This window comes from Vitis vinifera, chromosome 13 (assembly GCF_030704535.1).
Source record: "Vitis vinifera cultivar Pinot Noir 40024 chromosome 13, ASM3070453v1".
Taxonomy (NCBI): domain Eukaryota; kingdom Viridiplantae; phylum Streptophyta; class Magnoliopsida; order Vitales; family Vitaceae; genus Vitis; species Vitis vinifera.
Genome location: NC_081817.1, coordinates 1602676 through 1614784, shown reverse-complemented (window position 1 = coordinate 1614784; position 12109 = coordinate 1602676). Strand labels below are relative to the sequence as shown.

Below are 12109 nucleotides of genomic sequence, written 5' to 3'. Positions count from 1 at the left end.
AATATTTTTTTCCTAGTGTTAGTCCTCTTTGGGTATTTTTCTAATATACCGAGGAGCATTGTGTAATTTGAAGACAAAATGAAGGTCAAAACTGGGAATAAAAAGTCGGGAGAGACACTGATCAAATTTTCATTCGGAGACAGGCTTCAGTTCGGTGGACCCTACCGCAACGGAGCACAGCCCACCACCCCCTTCCTTAAATTCTTCGATTCAACAAGCGTAGCGTGAGCTCCAGAAAACGACGCCGTTTCAATTCTGCTGGCCGAGGGAAAAAACGACGACGTATCCCTCTGCTGCGTCCCCTCTGACGCTCAAAATCCCCACTCCCCAACCGAACCCACATCTGATCGCACCCAAATGACGTGAAAATGGAGATTTGTAGGCTATTCCTGCACTGTTGTTAGCCCTAATTCACCCCTCTCCCCTAAAATCCTATGTAAAACCCTTCAATTTTTGGCTAGATTTGGGGGCTGAGTTGAGGCTCATATGGCGTCGGAAGAAGTGGGTTTTGTGCCACCACAGAGGCTCGAAAATGGGTTGAATTCACAGCTCGTATTCCAGGATGAGGCGCTCCGGTTCAATTGTGGCGCGCCGCAGCGGCGAGTCGGCGATCCGGGACCGAAGACGCGAGAGCTGAGCAGTTTCATAGATGAAAAGATGTTTTGCGTGGAACGGGATCGGTATTTCCACCCGCAGGGCGGGGAATTCCGGCGGAGCATATACGGAGACGCCCCTCCGGAGCGGCCGGACGGCCGGAACTGGAATGGGAACGGGAACACGCCGACCCCAAGCGGCGAAGGATCGGAAGGCGAGGAGGATGATGATGAGGAGGAGGAAGACGACGATGACGAGGTTGATGAAGGTGATGGTGAAGTGGAAGGGCTTGTTGCGGTGGATGACGCCAATAAGAGTAACAATCATAGTAGTGGTAGCTTACATAGCAGTGCTGATAAGATTGGCAATGGGAAAGCGAAGGACCATTCTTCATTTGGTAAGAATTTAACTCTCCGTTTGGTTACTCAGAAAACTGAAAAACCTAAAATCTTGAAATCTTGTTCTATTAAGTACAGTTGATAAGAGATTTCTACTTAGTTCTAAGTTTGTTTTCATGTTGGTTCTCTTGTTGAGTTTGAGATAATGATTTGGTGGAAATGTGGCTGTAGGGTCAAATAGGGATGTGTTGATGAAGGATGGCGCCATTGTTCTATCTACAAATAGTGCTAGAGCAAGTCCTAGTGAGAATCATCGGCAAGGACGAATTAGTCATTACCAGAATGCAGTTACAATTGCAGAACCTGATGGCGACATGTACTATTCACAGTTTTTGCAGGGCCCGGAGGGGTCTGCTCCTGGGCAGAAGGAATTAGCTGTGGAAAATGGTTGTGGGTTTAGTGGAAGAAAGGATGTTTCATTATCAACCGAGTCGGGGGAGTCTTTAAAGGCGATTCTTTCAGACCCTCTAACGTAAGTCTGTCTAACATCTGTTGGTTTTCTTCAATTTTGGCGTTATAGCAATAGCCTGTCTTATACTCTGCATGGTAATTCATTCTGTGAAATATGATGAAGTGGTGTTTGTGGGAATAAAAATGGGTTTGAGAAGTTAATTATTGGTCCTCCATATCTATTAATGTTGAACAAATAGGTTTGCAACCATTGGTGGGAGGGATATGATGTGCAACAATAGTTATTATTTCCAGCATAAATGGTTCATGTATGTGAGCAGGGGTATGCAGAGTAGGTTAGGCGGGGGTTGGATTCAAATATGATGGGAGTTTATAAAACCCTCCATGGTATGTTAATGAACAGGATTATGCATATCTTGCTTTCAATACATTGCTTCTATTTACTCTTGAAAGTCTTTTTTTTTTTTGTCGGGCCTTTTAATTTACGAAGAATTTCTAATATAATCATGGCCTGCTTTACAGTTTATTTACTCAATACTCCAAATAACATTTTCATGTTCATTTATGTTACCATCTGGTTATGCAGAGGTGCACTTATGGATGATGCAATGATATTACCTTGTGGACATTCCTTTGGAGGTGGTGGAATGCAACATGTCATTAAAATGGTAAGTTTGCAGCAAACACTTCCATTGATCAAATTGATCCTGTCAATTGTCATTCCTTGGAAGGATAGAATATTTCCAGTGTAAAGTTTGTGGTGTACCATCTTGTTCTGATCTAGAAACTGATGAGCGAGAGAATGTGTCAGTCATTGCAAATTGGTAGCTTTTGAAGTTTTATATTAATTTTCATGAACACATCCATACACACATGGTTTTTTGATTTATTTTATAATTATAATTATTTGTTTGCAACTTTATTTTTAAGTTCAAGTCGATATGCAAGTGTATGTGTCAGCATTTCTACTTCCTTATAAGTTTATTGCTACCTCGGGTGTGATTGGAACAGTTGATTATCTAACATGGCATGACCTTCAATCGGCTTTTCCTGTGAACATATGTGGTAATTCTAATCACACTAACCCTTGTAGTCTAGGTGTGTCTATCTATGTCATTATGTTTGGGACTAAAAGAATGCTTAAATTTTCATGTTAATAGGACTGTTCTATTTACATTGCATGTACGGAGGAGTAGCCTTAGGAAGATGAAGTGTGGCCCTGTATTGAATGCAATTGGCAAATCTTTATTATTTATTTGTGCCGAATGTGTATACTTAGATTCATCACAGAAACAATGTGCAACGTGCATGAAAATTTCTGTAAGTAATGTCCTGTAAGAACTTCTTGTTTACTTGCTTATGATTTCTTCCCCTTATGTGCTTGGAATATTTTATTTCTTGAGAAAAATGTAGTGTATAGCATTCAAGATTTGAAGCTGGTTCGTTAGTGTATCTTAGACATTTGTTCTGATCATAGCTGTCAAAACCGTGCTTGATTTTCATTTGATGCAATCATTTTCAGAAAGCTTGTTCTACTTGTTCGCAACCATTTTCAGAAGACTCAGTGCAACCAAATCTCTGTAAGTAAAAAGAATTCCCTGGTCATTGACGAAAATTGGTATCAACTTATTGCAGTTTTGAGTACTCTTGTTTTTTCCTTTTAGTTTATTGTTTTTACTCGACTAATTTAATGAGCATGCTCATTTTGTTTTAACTTTAAGATGTCAAACACCTGACATCCTTGTTTTGAGGTCAACTCCAGTAATTACTCTTCTTCTTCCCTTATTTTTTTCTGGGGTGCTCGCTTGTACAGCTCTCCGAGCTGCTGTACAGGCATTTCGCCGGGAAGAAGAGCTACAGGTTTACCGCACATCGAAAAGAAGAAGAGAGAGGTCTGACCAGGTTTGTCTTTTTCCATTTCTAAAACTTTGGGGCATTCTGACTTTTTAAATAAACTAGAGGGGGCATAGGAGAATTGTTACCCATTAGAGAACCAACAAAAAAGGGTGGGCATTTTTATATTGTGCATCATATTGGTTGGGCTACACTTTTATTTCTTGTTGGATAGAAAGTGGAGACGGGTAAAACGAATTGCTAACTTCTCCTTTGTTACATATTGTAATTTGTCATTAGTGGTTCTCTCCCTTTATTGGACAGCTTTGTAACCCAATGACTAAATTTCCAATAATTCTTTGGTGACGTTTTTGTGTCCTTATGGCTTATGCATTTGTTCTTGCATTGTCTTTAACACTTTCAAAAATTCTCTTTCCTCTCATGTAGGACAAGTGTAGCTATGGTGATTCAACTCTAATGGATACTCCAAGGGGTAGAGGCGTTCAGTTTCCATTTGCTGTTACCGACCGAGTTATAATAAAGGTTATTTTTTTTATCATTTTTTAAAGAATAAAAGTCCCCAAGTTTTGTTCATCATGCTTGTTTGCTTTCAAGTTGCAATTAACAATTAGAGAGAAAATGGATCAGGGGAACAAGAGGACACCACAGCGCTTTGTTGGACGTGAGGCTGTTGTAACAACACAATGCTTGAATGGATGGTTAGTCATATTTTACCTTTTTCTTCCTTCTATTTCTAATGAATTTAAAGGTCTTGATCAACTGCTCAAAGTAGATTTTGATGTGATGGTCAAATAATGATTCTGTATTTTTACCTATTTCATGTTTGTTCCCCCAAACCTTTGTTTCTCCTTGGCCTTATTAAATTTTCTGTTTGCTTACACTAGCATTGAACTCGCTCAGGTGAAATCATGTGTTTACATAGATATATCAATGTTTTGTTTGCCTGAAAAATAACATAAATGCTTTAGTTCTGTGGCATTTTTTCTAAAAATCTATGGCCTGCATAATTCAACCATGTGACTTTATGAAATTGATTGTTGGGTTGTACAAAATGGATCGAGTTTTGCAGATTAGAATGTTTTTAATGCGTACATAGAATACTGAAACATTGCTCAGCCAAATCTCCTTATAGTGCTCCTTAGAGCTGATGCATTCATCAGTATATCAAATTGGATGAATAAATTAGCTTATGTCAACATGGGATTTACTCCCTTCAATGCACCCATCAAAGAAATATTGGTAAATGTATTTAGAGTTATTCCACATCCAGTAGATTGTGATGAGGAACAGTGGACAAGACAACGATCAAAGAAACATTGTTTAAGATCAGTTCAGTCTTGATCTGATTTTTATTTAATAAGAAACAGAGGTGGGAGGAAGATAATAGAAAAAGAGCTGGATCAAGCTGTCTGTGTTTTATCTTTATTTTGAGTTTTTGTTTGTATGCAAATGTATGAAGTATTGCATGCCTTGACATGATATTACCACAAATTTCTCACTGTGAAAAGTACCGATTTAAATTGCCATACATTTATTCATACAATAATTCATCTACAGGTATGTGGTGAAGACATTGGATAATGCAGAGAGTGTTAAACTGCAGTATCGTTCACTCGCCAAGGTTCCAGATAATCCATCCTCAAAGCCAATGTTGAGCAAAATGACACCAAACTGGCTCTAGACCTGCAGTCCACAAAATGGGTGAAGTCATGCAGCAATGATTTCTATCCCACATGCCACATACCATATCTTTGATCTAACTTTATTGCTCATGAGCTTTCCTTATATACCCTATCGAATTCCTTCCAAGCAAACATCACGATATTCTGGCCTTGTAAATTATAGAGAGAAAGCCCTGTCAGCTGATGATGCAAGAAAAGAACCCCAGAATGAGATGTGAGATGTGAACATTTTTGCTTTAGATACTGGAGCAGCAGCCTTTGTATCCTAGTTTACTATGTAGAAACCTGAATTTTATGTAATCATTTTTGCTTGTAATGTCCAAAGATAGTAGCCTCTGTATCTAACTGATGCTTCTTTAAGTCATCCATCTGCCTGACTGATATTTTAAGTATGTTTAGTCTCAAGTCACTTTCTGTTAATAGGGTTGAAGCTTCCACCACCTAATAGTTTAAGTCCTTGGACCAATTAGTAACTTGATATGATATTAAAGCTTCTTTTTTTTTTTTTTTTATTAACCAAGAAACCTTCCATGGCCTAGCCCCGGAGGTGTTGACTGTGCCCACCCTGACTGGTACTAGGCGATCCAAAGCATTCAACCAGTGGTAGGACCAGGATCATGCGTCTCTACCATACATCCGAACATTCACCCTAACCAACTAGGTTTTCTTGAAGGGCAAATATTAACCTTATTTTAATTATGAGTTTGAACATCATCAATGTTTATTTTTCCTAATTTTTTTAGGTTGTTTGGGAACTCTATCCAGATGGGGTAATAGGGTTAGAGCAGAAATAAACATAACTTTTATTAGTCAGTCGGTTTGTGCAATCTAACTGGATATTCAGCCAAGAAGTATATTAAAGAACACAAGGCTTAATAAGAGTTATAATTCTCACATTCTGTGTAACAGTTAAAATTGCAAGAATGTGTTCTGCCCCATTAATCTGTGAAAGGCAGGCATAAAATGGGAAAAGATAAAAGACCTCAACTTCTAGTGTTACAAGATAACAGACTCAGCAGCTCCAAAAGCATTTCTAATTAACAGACCTAATCACAGTTAATGAGGCTAGAATTAGTAAAGAAAAATCAATATAATTAGAAATTGGCTGATGGAGCAATGCAGTTAACATGAGTTAACAAGATCAGAAGCAAGATACATTTTCCATTGACAGTAGAAAGTTGCAGGTTGAGTAAATGGAAGCTGCAGCTGCCCTAATAGCCAATTCCCTCTCTGAGTCGTCCACCATCTGTGGTCTGTGTGACAAGAAACCATGAAACTGTAAGAAACCTTGGAACTATTCAGCTCAGTAGCAAGCAATAGAATCCTAAACAGAATCAGAAAATGATGTGATACACCTCTTCACAATTTGATCTCACAGCAAAATTTTCCACTCCATTTGGAGTATCTTTTTCAGGATGCAAACTCCAAGTTTAGAATGTTGAATGATACATGGAAAAGCACCAAAAACTGGAGAACAGGATGCAAAAGATTTTGTACACTAGAAGATTAATTGATGTGCAATTTGTACAAGGTCAGGGACCATGGGGCTAATATTTATCAAGTGCAATAGTGAGGGTGATCATCCATCCCCAACTTGCAGCTAAAGCAGCTGCACCATGACTGGGATTGAGAGAAAAAGTTGAATCTGGGTATAGACTTGACTCACTGATTGTGGTTACAATAAGGTGGTGTTTGTTTTTTTACTTAATTCTAAATAGAACCTTAATACTTAATAGTATTAAATATTAGGTTGTTTGTTTTTGTAGTATTTTATTTCTATTAAGTATTAAAAAGTAAAAAAAAATCATTGTGTTATTTTTTCTATTTAGAAAAAGCCACATATTTTGGCTTTTTCTATTTAGTAAAAAGTTTATAATAAGTCATGAAAAAGTAAAAAAACAAACAACCTAAATTCTAAAACTAAATGGTTTTCAGCAAAAAGCCAAAAAAACAAACACCACCTAAGAGTGATATTTAAATGATTAAGGATACAGCAGCAGAAAAACGTTTTCAGTTTTCCAAGTTTATAGATAGATTGCTTCTGAACCTGAAACAAGTGGTCTATATATGCCAGGCATAATATCCAGTCACAAAGAAAATAGGTCCATAATAGGAACAGCAACTACAAATACAGTATTGTTTAACTTTGAAAAATAAGTTTCAAAGCTTTACCTGGGGTCATTTATGATTGTTCCCGGATGTTGCCAATGTGGAAGATTCCATTGGAAATGTTGCAGGCCCCTTTCACAGTGCATTTGCATTTCTTTTACTTGGTTCAACCAACTTTCCTGAAATTTAAAACCACAGTTCAGCCCATTCTGATTTAAGGTCAGAGTTGGTTATGATCTAAGCTCTTTGTGTTGGGATTATATGCCCTGAATCTCCTGACAGTGCATGTGGAGCAGCCTGACACGACTAAGGTAAAGGCAGGATGTTCCATGATTGAAATTTATATCATATGTTCTCCATTCAAACCACAAAATGAAAAAAAAAAAAAAAAAATCATTTTCTTGTATGGTACTCAGTTACTCACTAGTTGTTTCTCTTCTTCAAAAAGTGACTTATCCATCTGATCAAACAATGCACTCCATCTTGCTTGATGCATCTCAGCTACTGCAATATTGGAACATTCGGCAGCAGAATCTTTTGAGACACTGGAATTGTTCTCTTGATTAGAGGGGAATTCTTTTGATATTAGAAATGGCAACTCTGTATGAATTACAGCCCGGACTCTCTTCTTGCTACGCCGCAATGCTACAATTATGGAACAGAATACATGACTAAAAGTACAAATAGATATAACCTATCATTTACAACTTCTGGTAATCTGTCAAATAAGAGAATCATTACCTGCAAGACGTCCTTTAATGTCCTGATGAAGAAGTTCCAACCATTGAGAGGCAACAGTAGCAGCTGAGAAACAAAGGAAAATCCATATCAGCTTCTAGTGTTACTCCCTTTTTCTTGTAGTTACATCAGAAATTATCTTTCCCTACTGCAAAACGGTGGCGTCCAAATAGTTCTAGATATACCATCTTGTAGTTTCATAATTATTCTTCAACTTGATCCAACTCTAAAATTAACAATTTCTTTAACAACAATTCTTTTAGGAATTTTTCTTTCCCAAGCATTTCTTACTGTATAGTAAAGACTTCACAAAAATCGAATATAGAGAATATGACACATCTCAAAATAAGCAAAGAAGAAAAGAGGTTGAAGAATTGAAAACTGACCCTTTACAGAGAGAGAAGTAACACTGTTTAGATTCATTGGCTCATCATTAGATAAAGAACTAATATTCTCTGATGCCTTGGTTTGTGACGATGACAATTTCAGTGCAAGTATTTCATCTTCATTGGTAGGGGTGGAGGATGAGGCACAAGAAGTTCTAGCAACAAGCCTTCTTTCTATCATCCTTGAGTCACCATCTCCACCTTTGTCCTCTGAACTCAAGGACATTGATTTGTTGACTAACATAGGATTGCCTCTTATCTGCAGATTTGCTGGCATATTGTTTGAAGGGTTCAATGGTATGATCTTTGTAGGCCCATCTTCATGAGAAGGATAGAGAGGAGTTTTTCCCAAAACATTCACATTCTCTGGATCCTTCTTCTCGTCACTAATTTCTTTAGTTCCACTTTTCGAATGACTAGCCTGTTTGCTTCCAGCATGGCCATTTTCAAGTTGTTCAGACCTCACTAGGGCCTCAATTATGGAATGAACCTGTTTACTGTTTCTCACATGGTTTATAATACCAGGGTTCAGTTCATTGAGCAGTCCACTTGGAGCAGCAATCTTTGTGAACCTATCAACCTGTTCTCTTTTTGCAAGCTCAATTTTCTTCTTGATCACATCTTGCTTATTTTTCCTTGCTCGTTGCTTTGGCACTGGTATGCCTCCATGAGTAGATGAGAGAAAGCCATTTTGCTTCATCTCTTTCCAGACTTTCATTGGATCTTTCTCCTCCAATGGACCAGTGGAACTTGCACACTCAGAAACACCATCTGGTGACTTCACACGATCACGTTTTTTATAAGAATAAAACGGATCCTGGTTGACTGAGCTACAAACATCTTCTGAATTAAGATCCAATCCAATGCCTCTTGAGGTTACAAAATTAGGGTCATGTTCCATATCATGTTTCGTGAGAGGATGAAGTTTGTTGTTACCCTCAACACATGCCGAAGTAACATCACATGCCAACTTTCTGGCAGAGCAAACTTTTGCATTGAGATCCAATTGTCTCTGTGGTGGCAACATGTCCCTTATTTTTGTTGCTTCATGAGCTGCATCCGATGCCATGGTCACAGGCACCTCTGTGACTTGAGACATCTCTTGCCCATTAGCTCCTTTGGTTTTTGAAGATTTTGTATAGTTGGTATCAATATCTGTCACAGAAACATAAGAAGAAATTTGTCTTGAAAATCGTATTACAGGCACCCAAAGAAACCCGGCAGATAATAAAAATAAAGGGTAGGATGAACTATAAAAAAAAATTTTCCAGGATCAAGAAAACCAACAATTCACATTATCGTAACCTTAATGCATTTAGGTACACCATCATTTTCAAGCAGACATAATACTAACTAATTAATTATATTGGACTTTACACTACATGTTCATAGGCTTATCAGTAACTCAAAACATTGAAACAGATCACTACCCTCTTTATTTCTCAAAGCTTAACTTTCAAATTTTCTGAATAATATAAAGGCGAATTTGAGAACAAATGGGAATCTGCAACATCATATCACAATCTCAAGAGAAACCCAAAAAGGGAGGGCGAAAGTGCATAATTATGAATATCTTCAAAAATTTGTGGCAACATTAAATTGTAACCTTCTCAAGGGGTAGATTCTTCCTCAGTTGTTGAGACACTAGCACTTGATAAGCTCGATTCTTCAATACTAATATAATCAACAGACATCCTCATCTCTACCTCAACATATGGATATAATTTCTTAAACCAGACTAATCATGGAATCAAGAATACTAAAATCGAACCAAATTATTCAAGATTTCTAAATTTTATCACCCAACACAAACAAAAGAAATTAAAATTCTCAAAATATTTACCTTCAGAACGCAGTACCGAGTCAAGATCGCGCATTTTCACCCGCTTACGAGCCATTTCCGATCTTTCTCCCAACTCCTCACCACTCCGCTTCTCCCTCATCACCTAAAACCCAAAACCCAACAGAGTTCTTCAAAAAAAAAAAATGAACAATACAGACAAAAACACCCAATGAACAGGCGAACCCACCTTTGAATCAGATCTGGGGTTCACAGATGAGGAACCCTCCATGTTCTCCGAACTCATTTGAAACGCAAAACCCAGAAAATCTGGCTCATGGGTCGGAAGAAAAACGGAAAAGGGATTGAAAATTTGGTGAAAATCTTTGGTGGGTTTTCCTATATATGAGAAATGGGTCCGATGATGATGTTGCTAAGGTTTGTGGGGATTAGGGTTTTAATGGGTAGGTTGCAGATCTGCCGTTTGCTTTTTTATTATTGTCTTTGTTTGATTTGAATTGCAGAGGAGCGCGCTGTTTATATGGTAACTCGGAATTTTGGCACAACAACGTGGTTTTCAAATTCAAATGTGACAGGGGAGGAGGGTTTTGGGGCCTGTTTGGATGCGACAAGATCCCCCCTTTTTTTAAATCTTAACCAAGGGCTAGTGCATTTGGCACACATACCTATTTTTCCAACGGCATTAAAAGGTGTTTGCATTACAATATGTTTGATAAATTTTCACAAATTATTTTTAAAAATCAACAAGATCCTTTGAATTCATTCTTCAATTTGTACTTTTCTTTATCCAAAAAAAACACTATGCGCAAGAAGTATATACAAATTCTTGTTGTGTCAAAAAAAAAAAAAAAAATATTTGATTAGATTAAGGAAAAATAAAAAATAAATATCAAATGATCATGTTGACATATTTGAGAACTTCTTGTCACATCAATTATGAAGGCTCTAAGGAAAGTTGGAATATTTCTAATTTTCATACTCCAATTATTGACCCAACAATTTCCACAATAAATTAGGTAGGTCATTGCTATAGTTTCTTATCCATCAAGATGTCATTTACGAAAAATAATTTTATCGGAATATAAGAGGAATCCTTTAAATAGGTGGAAATTTAAAAAAAAAACAAACATGATTTTGTCACTAGTATAATTTCTTATCCATGATGGTGTTATTTATGAAAATAATTTTACCGAAATGTAAGAGGAATTCCTTAGATGGATAGAGATTTAAAAAACAAACATGATTTTGTTATTAGTATAGTTTCTTATCCATGATAATGTTATTTAGGGAAATAATTTTACCATAATATCATAGGAATTCCTTAGATGGGTGAAAATTTTAAAAACAAACACAATTTTGTTAATAGTTTCTTATCCATGATGATGTTATTTACAAAAATAATTTTACCGGAATATAAAAGGAATCCCTTAGATGGATGAAAATCTTAAAAACAAGCATGATTTTATTACTAGTATAGTTTCTTATCCATTATGATTTTATTTATATAAATAATTTTATCGAAATATAAGAGGAATCCTTACATGGGTAGAAATTTAAAAAATAAGCATGATTTTGAACACTTATGTATAAAATAACAAACATTCTAATTTGATCGATATCAATAATGAATTATTTTTTTAGTCATTCATTGAATGATAAATCACTACAAGTGAAAGAGGTATACGATTTAAACATGAGAAGATATAATATTTTAAAATTATATCTAGAATAATTGGAAAGATGGAAACAAAATAAGATATAATTATATAACAAATCCAAAAGGAAAGTTGGAATAGAAGGATAGCCGGCTTGCAATATATTTTAATACAATGAGCATTATTTGTCCAGTATTGAAATGGAATCATTTAAATGCATTTATTTTGTTCTTGTTGTGAGATGGCTTCTTCACAATACTCAAGGGGTATTTAATTTTTCTAGAAACCCAAATGAGTGTAATTGCTCCAATTTTATTTTTATTTTTTAAATTTGTTTCCCACACCTTTTTCTATTTGTCTTTTTTGTATGTTGAGATGATTAAAAGAGACTCTTAAACCCTCAAAGTCATGTAAAAATTGAATACAATTTTTAGGGTTTTAACCCACCAATAATTGTGGGCACAACTTCTCCTACATCACT

General features: G+C 36.4%; 2 protein-coding genes and 1 long non-coding RNA gene across 3 annotated transcripts; 2 read left to right on the top strand and 1 right to left on the bottom strand.

Moving 5' to 3' along the window:
- The first annotated feature begins 205 nt into the window (after positions 1–205).
- LOC100262140 (U-box domain-containing protein 62) lies at positions 206–5359 on the top strand. Its single transcript, XM_002275217.5, has 8 exons — positions 206–991; positions 1164–1464; positions 1990–2071; positions 2926–2983; positions 3217–3305; positions 3684–3779; positions 3885–3955; positions 4815–5359. The coding sequence occupies exons 1-8, from the start codon at positions 487–489 to the stop codon at positions 4936–4938; spliced, it is 1326 nt and encodes a 441-aa protein (XP_002275253.1). The 5' UTR covers positions 206–486; the 3' UTR covers positions 4939–5359.
- On the top strand, positions 2157–2666 carry LOC104881087 (uncharacterized). Its single transcript, XR_787112.3, has 2 exons — positions 2157–2468; positions 2564–2666. It is a non-coding gene; the product is annotated as an uncharacterized LOC104881087 (long non-coding RNA).
- Positions 5360–5793: 434 nt separating the features above from the next.
- On the bottom strand, positions 5794–10622 carry LOC100267305 (uncharacterized). Its single transcript, XM_010659872.3, has 7 exons — positions 10203–10622; positions 10016–10118; positions 8173–9327; positions 7790–7852; positions 7473–7693; positions 7112–7227; positions 5794–6192 (listed from the first exon to the last, which is right to left on the bottom strand). Exons 1-7 carry the CDS (start codon positions 10257–10259, stop codon positions 6081–6083), a joined length of 1827 nt encoding a protein of 608 aa, XP_010658174.1. The 5' UTR covers positions 10260–10622; the 3' UTR covers positions 5794–6080.
- Between the last annotated feature and the right edge of the window lie 1487 nt (positions 10623–12109).

Coding starts and splice junctions, on each gene's coding strand:
- LOC100262140 (XM_002275217.5), top strand. CDS start 487: ATGGCGTCGGAAGAAGTGGGTTTTGTGCCACCACAGAGGCTCGAAAAT. Junction 2,072..2,925: donor TGCAACATGTCATTAAAATG/GTAAGTTTGCAG, acceptor AATCATTTTCAG/AAAGCTTGTTCTACTTGTTC. Junction 3,956..4,814: donor ACACAATGCTTGAATGGATG/GTTAGTCATATT, acceptor ATTCATCTACAG/GTATGTGGTGAAGACATTGG.
- LOC100267305 (XM_010659872.3), bottom strand. CDS start 10,259: ATGAGTTCGGAGAACATGGAGGGTTCCTCATCTGTGAACCCCAGATCT. Junction 10,119..10,202: donor ACCCCAGATCTGATTCAAAG/GTGGGTTCGCCT, acceptor TTTGGGTTTTAG/GTGATGAGGGAGAAGCGGAG. Junction 7,694..7,789: donor CATTAAAGGACGTCTTGCAG/GTAATGATTCTC, acceptor CCATAATTGTAG/CATTGCGGCGTAGCAAGAAG.